An 11,866-nucleotide genomic window follows, 5' to 3' on the forward strand; every position below is an offset into this window, starting at 1 on the left:
GCCTGTGGATCCCAGCAGTTATCCTTTGGATTCTCTCTCTCTTTGGGGTTTATCTGAAGTAATGACAGCAAACTGGAGATTGGTTTGTAGGGAAAAGGCAGGATTATTTATTGGTTTTGCTCCTCTACCGTGCACTTTGTTGCAATCCTGTGCTGTGGTGCTAAGCTGAAAAAACAAGATAAACACCAGTGACCCAAATTTTGTGCAGATGATCAGAAGATGCCAGTGGAGACCAGCCCAGCCTTTGGCTGCCAGTTGGGGGAAGAGAGGGGTCGATGGGAGATGCAAATCTGGACAGCAGCATCAAACACCTTCCTCCCCCTGCTACCTGGAAACACAGTGCTGACTTTCAGGGCCATGCCTGAAGGCAATACCTCAGAAGCTCTTTTCCCTGACAGATCGTGATAGACAGTTAAAATAGTGCACAATGAGCGGGTTTATGGCACAGAAAATTGATGACAAAGTCCTTCAGTAAAGAACATGTGATCAGTGCTTGTTAACCAGTGACAGAGGACACAGCAGCTCCTGAGTGTAGAACCTCCTGGCTGGTGGCAGGATGAGGACTGTGGTGGCACATTCCAGCTGGAGCACAGAGCAGAGCCAGGCCCTGAAGTGAGCTCCTGGATACAGTCACAAGAACAACTGCAGGCTCAGGGGGACTTGCTGACACCAAACTGTAACACCCTGAAGGGAACAGCCAAGCACTTATTCACCCACTAAGGAGATGAACACTGCACTGTGTAACTAAACTGCTCCCCGAGCTGGGCTACGGTCACACCTGGGCTGCCAGGTCAGTTCACGTACAGCTCTGCTGGACCTGCAGCCAGTTTGGGAAAGGTGATGGAAAGGGACCCAGGGAAACAGGCAGGAAGTGGAGAGATGAAACATGTTCCCCAGCTCAAATCTTAAGTGATGTCCCAAGGTCTCACTAAAGGGGTAAATCAGCTGTAATCTCCTCTGGCCTTATTTGCTGCATTCAGACAGGCAGGGTAGGCAACCTCATCCTCTGCATTCCAGTTTGCTGCCTGAGCAGAAAGATGAGCTTCATGCCAGCAAAGCTGCTGAGATTCCCCCATTTTGGGGGGTATGTAGGCCCATTTCCATTATAATTCAGTGTCATCTCCTGTCCCTGCATCTGTATAAGACACGTTGACTGTCTCCTCTGCAGCTGGGGATGGGGAGCTCTCTGAGGCAAAGGACACTCCCAGCCCTCCGTGCTGCTCATCTGGGTCAGAATCTTCTTCCTCCTCCTCATTCTTCTGCAGATCTTGGTCACTGTCATCATCATCATCATCATCATCTGCTGCTGCATGGTTCTCAATCACTTCAACCCTCTCTCCAGCCTCTGGATCCACATCGGTCTTAAACCACACAGCTTTGTAGCCATCGTCTGCCACGTGCCTGTCTGTCTTCAGGATGGACTTCACCTCTTTCTCCTGTCCAGTCTCTTCTTCCTCTTTTTCCTCTTTATCTCCCTGGTTGGAGGTGGTGCTGGAAGCTGTAGAAGCCCTAGAGAGACTCTCAGTTTCCCCTGCATCGTGGGAGGGTGAGGGAGGTGCCAGCTGCTCTGGCACACTGGTCTCAGACTGGACACTGCCGTTTTCTGATGTCTGATCCTGTATGGTGCTCACGTCTGGGTATTCATATTCCTGGTAATATTCGTTGTGGTGACCCCCAGAGATTTCCTTGGAGAGCTACGGGAGAGACACCTTGTGATTGTAGTGACAGGAACACAAATGAGGGGTGGGAGGGAAGGGGTGGCTGAAGTGACTGAGCTCCTGCCAGGGGAAGTTCAGCTTGGTTTGCACTCAGACCTATTTGAAGCCAGGGAAAGGTGCAGCTCCCTGGAACAGCCACGTTTTACTGACTCCATTTCTGGAGCTTTCTCAGGGCAGCGTGGGCATGTTTTCCAGGAGGGCTGAGCACCAGCACAGTGCACTGATCTGCCCCCACCCGTGTGAGGTATTACTCTGGAGGGGGATTCACCTCACCCAGGGGGAAGGACTGTTTTTCTCCACCTGAGCCATGTGCTCTGCACTCATGTCTGCACTCATGGCTCCTGGCAGTCCCATCCTAAGGCGCAGACCAACATCTGGTCAGACAAATTTTTACACCCTAAACTCCAAAGGTGACCAGTCTGCCAGGGGCCTGAGAGGTCCAAAAGTAAATAGCTGAAGTACTGACAAGAGGTCTGAGCCCAGGCTTCTCAAATGGGAGGGCCCTTTCCCTCCTTTGGCTATGGAGGGAGGATGAACTGTGGTTTATACCACAGACATGTATTTTTCAGAGACCACCTCTGATATGTGTCACATTCATCCCAGAGTTTGTGCTGGGGTCCTGCCCTCTCCCCATGGAGCTGGGGTCCTCTCCTTACTGTGTCTGCTCATCATGTACCACACAGCTCCAGCCTAGGGGGCAGAAAAGAGCAGCAGCAAACACCACCAAAGTGATGTTCCCTGTGCAAACATTGTCTTGGGAGTGATTTTCCGCCTTCAAACAAACGCCTGATATTTGGGCAGCCCATCCATTCTTTAAAACCTCCTCAGATGCCACTTTCTAACTCTTAGAAATTCAGGTACAAACAAGGCGCTTACCTTCTTCTTCAGCAGGTGTTTGACAGGTTTTCCATACCATTTACTGGATTTCCATACCAGCACTCCAAGGAAGACCAAGGCAATTAAGAGCAGTGCTGCTAAGGTGCCCCCTAGGATAGCCATGTCCTGAGCAGAGTAGATCTTATCAGAGGGGGTTACAGCTACGAGGCAAACAAACCAGTGTTACAGAGCCCAAGCTGGCAGCCAGTGTGTTTAACACAACCCTTCAGTGTGGGAGAAGATGCAACCAAATTTGGAAGGGCAGGGAATCATCCTGTGCTGCAGAATGTGACAGGGATATATCTGATATCACAGAATACCATCTTTTTGGTGTCCTAAAAGCAGAGGAGGTGGGGTTTTTTATTACATAGAATATTGTAATTTCCAATAAATTTCATGAAGTGGAAGTCGTAGCCATTCACAGGACAACGACTACATTTTCCAGCTTCATTTTGTAGTGTAAATGACTCTGATTAATGATTAATGATTAATGAATTACGTTTTTGTTCTCCTCCTGATCCTTCATGATAATGGACTTTGAGCATCCCTTCCCTCAGTTTATCATTAACGCCCTGGAGAGGGCTTAGCACCTCAGTGACTTTTTGCTGCTTGCTCATGTCTCCTGGGGAGCCACAGCCCAGAGTGTGTCCCAGAGCTGTGAAAGGTCTCAGGCAGCCCTTCTTTGCCATGACAGGACACCCTGGGTTCTTCCCCAGAGTGAATCAGCCCCAGATTTAGCTTTGCAGTAACAAGAAAAGGCACCACAATATACAGAACCACTTAAGGTCTCAGGAGGCTGTTTGAGGTGTGTAAGGATGTTGTTGGAGTGTTTTCTCTGTTAAAGCCCCACCAAGAATGGGGTTGGCCCCAGCCCAGGCCCACAGACCCAGCAGGTGACCTGTCATGGCCAGTCTGCCCAGAGGAGCAGAAAAGACTCCCCAGTTATCTCCAGAGAGCAGAACCCAGAGCCCTCAGCCTACCTGTGGCTGGCAGGACCTCCACCTCAATTACAGTGCTTGCCTCCTGCTGGCTCAACACATCTTTTCCAACAGCCTATGGGAACATGGGAAAGAGGGGCTTAGGGACTTTCAAATCTCCAGCTCACCCTCCAGGTTTGGGGGGGGCCCTCTCCCCACCACAGCCCTGCACAGGGGCTGGACAGCCTGGTCACGGAGGAAGAAGAGCTCTGAAGATGGATGAGCTGAGCCAGGTCCATGCTTTGTGCAGAGCTCCCAGCACAGTGCACAGGTACTGAGGGGGTGTGGGGCAGGAGCTGGTACCTCTCTGTGCCCTGCCCGTGTAGCTGCAGCAATGCTGAGGTCAGGCTGGCTCAGACAGCTCCACAGGGCATGGCACTGTGCCAGGCAAGCCCAAGGGACCCCACTGGGCCTGGCAGGCAGATGGACAATGGGAACATGCAGCCTCTTTCAAAGCCTGAAGTTATTAACTGCTTCCTTTGGGCCCAGCAAACAAAGCACTGGAATTCCCCTCCTTCCACAAGCCTGACAAAACAAAGCAGAAAGCTGCCCTACCTCGATGAACACAGTTCCTGGGGACTGCAGCACCACGTTGGTCAGGATGAGTCCATCTCTGGTCGCTGTGAAGTCGGTGCTGTTCTTGATGTAGTACTCAATGTTTGGGTTGAATTTCTGAAAAGCCAGAGAGCGATGCTCAAACCACACTGTGCTCCACGTGCACCTTCCTAATAACCCCTTGTCAGCACTTGTCCAAGGCACCTGAGGTACGAGCAGGTGTGTGGTGCAAAAAATACATCTGCACTGAGCAGCTGAGAAAGGCTGAACTCACCTATGTTCCCCCTGGTGCTCAGAGTATCACAGACACCTCAAAAAAATTCCCCAGTCCCACCCAGCTTCTGTTGGTAACTTTACTGTTTGCCCAAGCAAAATACACCTATGCCAGGGATCCATGTGGGACTGGCTTTGCAAGAGGGGCTGGGCAGCTTTTCCTCATTACATTACACCATAAGTGGTACTGATCTGTGTGGAATTTCTGAGGAAGTATAATATGGAATACTAGAGGAAAACACTTGTTTGCCTGTCCCCACCTCCCCTTTCTCCTGTTTGCTGATCCTGCTTTGAGCCCAAAGCTGTGAGAGAGCAGCCGCTGCATTTTCAGTCTCTTACATCAGGGAAATCCTCATCAGCCGCCGTGATGCTCAGGGGGGTGGAAGGATCTCCAGCCTGGAAGACGAAGCTCCTGGGGGGCAGCCCAACCGCCACGGTGCCATTGTAGAGCCCCCTCTCGAAGTGGGGGGGATAAAGGCTCTTGTTGATGACCTTTATCTCTACAGTGGCTACCGAGTATTTCCGGACATTGTCGGCCTGGGTGGCCTGGGGAGGAAGAGAGACAGATGCCAGGGAGACGCTTCTCCTGCTCGTAAGGAGACATGAAAAGACAGGCCTGACACCATCCCAGCTCGGCAGGATGTCCCGATTCTGTGACTTTCCTTTGCTGTCACCACCCGCACCTGAGGGAAAATCTCTTAACTGCTGCAAGGGCTTTGACGTGGGTTGGTGTAAGACATGGGTCACACACTGGGCCCTTCCAAAAGAAAGGGAGGAACTGAGTTATTCTTAACATCACTGACTCCTGTCACATCCTGGCTGCTACTTCCCAGAGATCCAGCTGTACTGTCTGTAATGGCCTCACTTACCATGACTTGCAAGAGGAAGGAGTCTGGGGAAGTCACTATTTTGTTCATAGTGAGATTCCCTGTGTCTGCGTCCACTGAGAACACTTCATCTGTATTCCCTGGGGAAAATGGAAAGGCCATTCAATCATCAGATTCCTTCAGCCAGTGACCTGGGGCTCACAGACTCATTCTTTTCCATCTTCATGACAATATCCCCAGGACACAGTGCCCTTTTCCTTGCCTGCCTGGCTGCTTCAAGGGTGGGAGTGCTGTCCAAGAACTCAGAGAGACAGAGCACATATGTGTGAACCCAATTAAATGAGGTAGGACAGCAAAGCTTTGCATTTCCAGTGCCTGGGCCCAGATATTATCAGTTTAAATTCTGATAAATGCCCAGAGCCTCTAGTGCAATTTGAGGACTGGAAGTCTCTACCCAGTTCCCATTTTGTTCTGGGAATGCTTATTTCTCTCTCCTGGCTACAAAGGGAGTCTAGACACAAACCTTGAATTGATGTAGGGGTATAAATCAGCTTCCCACATGTGTGTGTGAATCATAAAAGTACCTATGTTGGACATATGTCAAAATATAAGCAGAATTTTTAGTCCTGTTCCTCACTCTGAGACACTGTGGGCTCTCTTTAGACAAGGACCCCCAGACTGGGGCTCCCTCTGGCCTGTGGGGTACGGAGGCCACATGCATCCAAAATGCAAGTGGAATTAAAGGTTCTTTGATGTTTTTTTATCAGGAGGATATTCACTGCTGACTGAGGCACAGCTAAAGGGAGAGGAACACTCCACCTGACCAACAGCTTCTACCTTTGCCTTGAAAATTATGCAGAACCCCATTATTGCTAAAATAAAACCAAAAAATAAATCCTTTGATTGACTTAAAGGGCTCAATCGGTGATTGGCAATCAGGTGACTGCATTCAAGTGATATTCTCGAAATCAAGACTAAACCAGGGTAGATAAGGAAGTGCCAGTGTGCTGGGGAATAAAAGCACAATTCTTGGCACTGCACGAAAATAATGGCTGATAAAGTGAGGATTTTAGGTTCATCTTAAAGACAAATGAAAGTGGCATGACCAGACTGGCAAAATCATGCCTAAAAACTTAAAAGATAAAGCATCCCAAACCTCCCAAAAAAACCCAATTTCATTGAGATTGGACTGTGAGACTGTAATTCCCTTTTTCTTCCTCTCTGTACAGACTATTTCTTCTGCTTAATCCACAGTGTTCTGTGGATCTCACAGTGTTTCTGTGGCACACACAGGGGCAAATGCCCAGGCCCTGAGTGAGGTGCCATGGGGGTCCCTGCTCCTGGTGCTGTAGGGGATGTGAGCAGTGCTCTTTGGGGAAAGTGGCAATGTGACAATCCCACTCACCCCCAACGATGCTGTACAAGATCTTCTCGTTTATGCTGAAGTCAGGATCAATGGCATAGATGGGACCTGGTCTCAGGATCAGTGGCTCCACCTGCAATGAGAACGTCAAGCCTCACAAAGCAGCACTAACTCAGCCATCTGAGCTCCCTCCCATGCCAGTGTGGCTCCAGTGGCTTTGTGTGGGCAGAAGGGGATTATGGCTGGGACAGGGCAGTGGGGAGCCAGCCTTGGGAGTGGTGTGCTGCAGGAGCAGCAGCAGCAGTGCTGCTTGGGATGGGGAATTCCGCCTTTTAGGGTGACAAAGGCTCCCTGTCCTGCAGCACCATCTACACTGTAACTAGAGAGCAGTGGGAGCTCATGGAAGTTATCAGCACTTCCCAGTGGGAACAGCCTTGGGGCCCCATGTGGTGGCTCCTGCTCACCGCCATCTCCGAGATGTTGACGGTCCCAGAGTAGGGGCTGCTGACGCAGACGCTGGTGTCGTTGTGGAGGAGGGCACAGGGCAGGAACCAGGGTGCTCTGGTGTCTGCTTGTGTGATCAGGATGGTTATTGTTGCAGTGGCTGTTCTGGTGAGGTCAGTGCTGCCCACAGGCCTGTCCTGCACCCAAAGGCAAAGCACACTCGTGAGATGTCAGTTTTATTGCCAAAACAAGGGCCCATCTGCCACAAGCAGTGGCCCAGGGTCCTTTAGCCCTTGTCACTCCACTGTTTAAGGCTTAGCCATTAATGTGAGATTGGCTAAAGCAGTGGGTTGTCTGCTTCTGCTGACAAAGGCAGGCTGACTGCAAGTGCATCCCTGTAAACGTGGAAGGTGAAAGGCTGATCCAAGCCCACCACCCACCCTCCCTCTGCCACCCCAGAGATCTCCCATCCAAACCCACCCTTCAGGTAGCAGACACCGGACTAACGAGGCATTCTGTTCCTCCCCAAGGACTTACCCTTGCATACAACAGCAACCTTGTCGACTGAAATTTATCATAGTCCAGTGCTTTTTGTAAATAAATTTCAGGGTTATTAACTCCTTTTATGGCAAAATAACCGTCTGTGCCCTGGCAAGGGAAAAGGAAAAATCCAATAGCGGACTCAGTCAGAGACATGTTCCAAATCCTGCTCGTTGCTGTGTCTGTCATCTCAACTGCACCTTTAATCCTGGGGACCTGCATGGGGGGGCAGTGTGGGAATGCTGGATCTATTTAATCTCTGGGAGTGTACACTGGAGTTGCCTAGCTTGTCAAAAGGTGTGTTCCTCCTCCTGGATGAAATCTTTTACCTCATTTATTTCCTACACTCAACAGGTTGCCAACAAGCCTTGATTTTTGGTCCCTGACAGCCAAGCAATCTCACTTCCATGCACAAAACAGGTCAGAGATGGCTCAGCCTCTGAGGGCTGGCAGGATCACCTGCCTTAGCCTCATGCAGCTGGACCTTGGAAGAAACTGTAAAGCCAAGCTGAAGAACGTACATTGCAATTTCCTCTACAGCCTTCTGCGCTTGCTTTGGCTCCTCTTTAGTCTTATGCCTTGTCTGCAATTCCTTTGAGTTCCTCAATCCTCTCGGTTTACACCAATGTGAATGCCAAGTCTGTTCCCAGAGCTGAAATTCAGAAACTGGTGGTTTCTGTTTGCAGCCCCTAAAATCCCTGGGCTTATGGAGGTAACGGATGCAGAGTGTCAGGCACTGGTTCTCTTGATTTAGCTTTTGTTTTCAGTTTCTGGCCAGCCCTTGCACTGCAAGGCTGGCATCAGGGACCGTGTGCACAATCCATTTCCTCTGCTGCAGTTGGCAAACAGGGCAAGGGCTCCGTTTCCCATCTGACTCAGGGCAATTCTGAGCTCCCTGAGGTACAAAGGTCTCCTGATATGTTTACAGATCATCCCAACAAGACTTCCCTGAGTCATACAGCTCTGAATATCCCAGATGGAAGTTTAATCTGTACAGTGCAATAAAAGTGTGAGCAGTGAGAGGATTCAATACCTGCAGTATTGATGGCTCTGTTCTGTCAACTAGATGAGTGTTTGGGGTTTGTAACAGAGGAGAGCTAAATGCAATGACCTCTGCCTGAGAACTGGGGCTCTTCTGAATCCAGCTTCCCCAGAGCTACTGCTTCTGGCCAGAGATGCTTACCTGCACTGTGGCTGTGAGTTCATAGTAGATGATGTCCAGGTCAGCATCGGTAGCGCTTAAATCTTCACGGGCCACAACGGTTGCATTCACCTCTGTGTCCTGAAAAAACACATTGCTGGGGTTATTGCTCTGTGTAAGATGGGCTGAAGCCTTTCCCTGCTGACCTTTCCCCAGTCCCAGAGCACTGAGTGTCCCAGTGCCCTTTTCCATTCCCAAAAGCACTCACTTCTCGGACAAACTTGGTGAGATTCGGCTGTGGAAACTGCGGATCGTTGTCATTTTCATTGAGGATGGTGACAAAGATTTCCAAAGAATCGCTCTGCAGAAGGGGCAAAGGGAGAGAATCAGAGCCAGAAAGAGGCTGTTGGGGCTGCTCCTGGTTTGCAGAGGGGATGGTGTAAGGAGCAGTGCTGGGATGGGGCTGGGAGAGTGGTGTGTGTGCCCACAGGGAGAAGGACATCTCTCCATGCCGGTGCAGGAAGAACAGAGGGAGGCACATGTTGGGTGCAGACCCTCGTGCTGGGGCTCACCTGGCCAGCAGAGTCCTCACAGATCAAGCTCACCACCAGCAGGGGGTTTTCCTGCAGGAAACACAAACCCACCACTGCAGAAACAGCCAACGTGTGCAAACTCCTTCCGAAGCAAAGGATCCAAATTTATGCCTTGCTGAATAAGGAATGCTGATGGGCTTTATCTTGTTTTCAGGTGCATCTAACTTTTCCTTTCTTTCCTTAGTGCTGGGATCTTGTTTATGATGGAGTCAAACCAGCCCAACCTTCCAGCCTCTCTCCCTGCATCTCCTGTAAGATGCTGACAGAGCTGACCTGTCATTTTCTCCCACTTCAGGTGAATTCAAATAAAGATTTCTTTTTAAATTGAATGAATCAGAAATGTTCCATGTGGCAAGTGCAGTGTCACCTGTGGGGTGTTAACTCTGGCTGCTGCTCTTGGCTCAAATAAATGTGGGGTTTTACACTGAAAGAGAACTTAAGGATGGTTGTGGTTGTACACAGGGCACTCCAGGGAGGGAAAAGAATGCAGCAGCAACCAAAATGAAACTTTTATGCTGCCTTTCAGCTTCACACAAGATCACAGGATCAAAGAATGGTTCGGGTTGGAAAGGACATTAAAGCTCCTCCAGTTCCATCCCCCTGCCATGGGCAGGGACACCTTCCACTAGCCCAGGTTGCTCCAAGCCCCATCCAACCTGGCCTTGGACACTTCCAGGGATCCAGAGGCAGCCACAGCTTCTCTGGACAACCTGTGCCAGGGCCTCCCCACCCTCACAGGGAAGAATTCCTTCCCAATATCCCATCTAGCCCTGCCTTCTGTCAGTGGGAAGCCATTCCCCCTTATCCTGTCACTCCAGGCCCTTGTCCAGAGTCCCTCTCCACCTTTCCTGTCGGTCCCTTCAGGCACTGACTCACCTCATAGTCCACCGACTCGGTGAGCAGCAGCTCAGCCTCCTGGATGGCGAAGAACCTGCCGTCGGGGTAGCGGGGGTCGATGGCGACGGTGAACCCTGGCTCCACGTGGATGGTGGTCACCACGTAGTTAGGGGAGTTATTTTCAGGAACTTTCGGGTTCCTGTCACTGACAGAACATCCTGGAAAGACACACAGATGAGATGGGAAGCTGCCTGGTGATTCCCACTGGGAAGGAGTTGGTGTGAGCCAAGACTCTCTGGTCCCCTTGGGGTGGTCACTGGGTGAAGCAACCACCTCCCACCCGTATCCCACCACTTCCTGGGGACACTCCCCAGGGCCCACAGACCTCCTGCAGGAGCTTACCTTGCTGCTGTGCTGAAACTCGTGTCATGAGGGGCAGCAGGAAGAGCACAGGTGTGAGGAGCCAGTGAGAAACAGCCATGGGGAGCTGCCAGTGGCTGAACAATCCCTGTTCCCAGCTAAGCTGATCCTGTCTCCCCGTTTCTCCCAGTGCCGTCTCCTGCACTCACGGCTTTGTGACGGCAGAAACACCGACTGGAGTGGATTGCTGAGTTTCAACCTTTGCCTCCTTGCCTCATTGGATGAGTTGTTGAAAGATTTACCAGTCATGGAACATGATGACATGTACATTCCTGTTCCTTCTTTCCCTGGGTCTCTCCTGTCCTGAACTCTGTGGCAACGAGAATGTATTTGAAGCATTTCAGAACTCAGGGCCAAGCCCTCCCCCTTGAGATGAGCATGAAGGACAAGGGCTGGCACTTGGGCAGCTGGCTGTATTCTCCAGCCTCTCCCAGGGGGAAGGTTTCTGATGTGCCAGAGATGGGGTCTGTATTCCACAAGGTGAGACGAGTAGGTCCCGACAGGGACGATGTTCAGCAGCTCAGGAATTTCCCAGCAACTCTGTAGGGAAAACACACCTCCTTCTACCAGTGGCCAGCAGTGGCTCCTTGAAGGGATGCCTCCCACAATCCCCTTCCCCTCTGCTCTCACTGATTCTTTTAAATTGCCAGCTGATTTCAGAAGGTTCTCATCTGCTGCACCTCAGCCAAGTGGCTGTTAGTGGCTCAATGAAATCCAGGCTGTCAACACTCCTTCCAAAAGTATTCCAAGAGGAATCTTTCCTAGCAGAGACCTCCTATGGACCAAAATAAACAACTGCCAGGTTTGTTCGGCCCCTCAGTAAGGGAATGGTGGTCAGGTGAGCACTGGAGTGGGAAGGGCTCCTTTGCAGGTGTCAGGTACATTACAGGTGGTGAAAAGTGCTGGAGCAGGGTGGGCTGAGCAGGGCTGTGCTCAGCACAGGACTGCAGCTGAAGATTCTCCTTTTATAGCTGCTCTCCAGAATCTGTTGGTTTTACAGGAAAGCTGGAGTGGCTGTTCTATCAGAGGAGGGAATCTGCATGTCAACAGTGTGTAAACCTCGTTAAGTGGTGGGAACAAATTCCTCCATGTGGAACTCTGTCTTTAGTGGCTCTGAGAAAGCTGGGCCAGGGGCAGAATGGAGTGGAAACAACATTTACAGTATCTCTGTTGTGTAGCTCTCAGAACATTTCTTTGCCACAGAATCTGACACCTGGCTGAGTTCCTGCTCCATGGATTCTGACTCTGTGCACAGCTGGACTGTGGGCAATCCCAACGTGCCTCATGTGGGGGGATCCTGCA

At 50.8% G+C, this 11,866-nt stretch overlaps 1 protein-coding gene across 1 annotated transcript; it reads right to left on the reverse strand.

Annotated features, from left to right (window-relative positions):
* Positions 1–201: 201 nt before the first annotated feature.
* Positions 202–11,864, reverse strand: CDHR5 (cadherin related family member 5). Its single transcript, XM_027903785.1, has 14 exons — positions 10,547–11,864; positions 10,184–10,362; positions 9,287–9,337; positions 8,983–9,075; positions 8,757–8,855; positions 7,571–7,681; positions 7,054–7,230; positions 6,632–6,722; positions 5,269–5,366; positions 4,739–4,945; positions 4,127–4,243; positions 3,575–3,647; positions 2,595–2,755; positions 202–1,694 (listed from the first exon to the last, which is right to left on the reverse strand). Exons 1-14 carry the CDS (start codon positions 10,623–10,625, stop codon positions 1,104–1,106), a joined length of 2,127 nt encoding a protein of 708 aa, XP_027759586.1. The 5' UTR covers positions 10,626–11,864; the 3' UTR covers positions 202–1,103.
* Positions 11,865–11,866: the final 2 nt, after the last annotated feature.

The sequence above is a fragment of the Empidonax traillii genome, unplaced genomic scaffold (genome assembly GCF_003031625.1).
Source record: "Empidonax traillii isolate 1590-97213 ecotype Southwest subspecies unplaced genomic scaffold, ASM303162v1 scaffold992:size1346157, whole genome shotgun sequence".
NCBI lineage: Eukaryota > Metazoa > Chordata > Aves > Passeriformes > Tyrannidae > Empidonax > Empidonax traillii.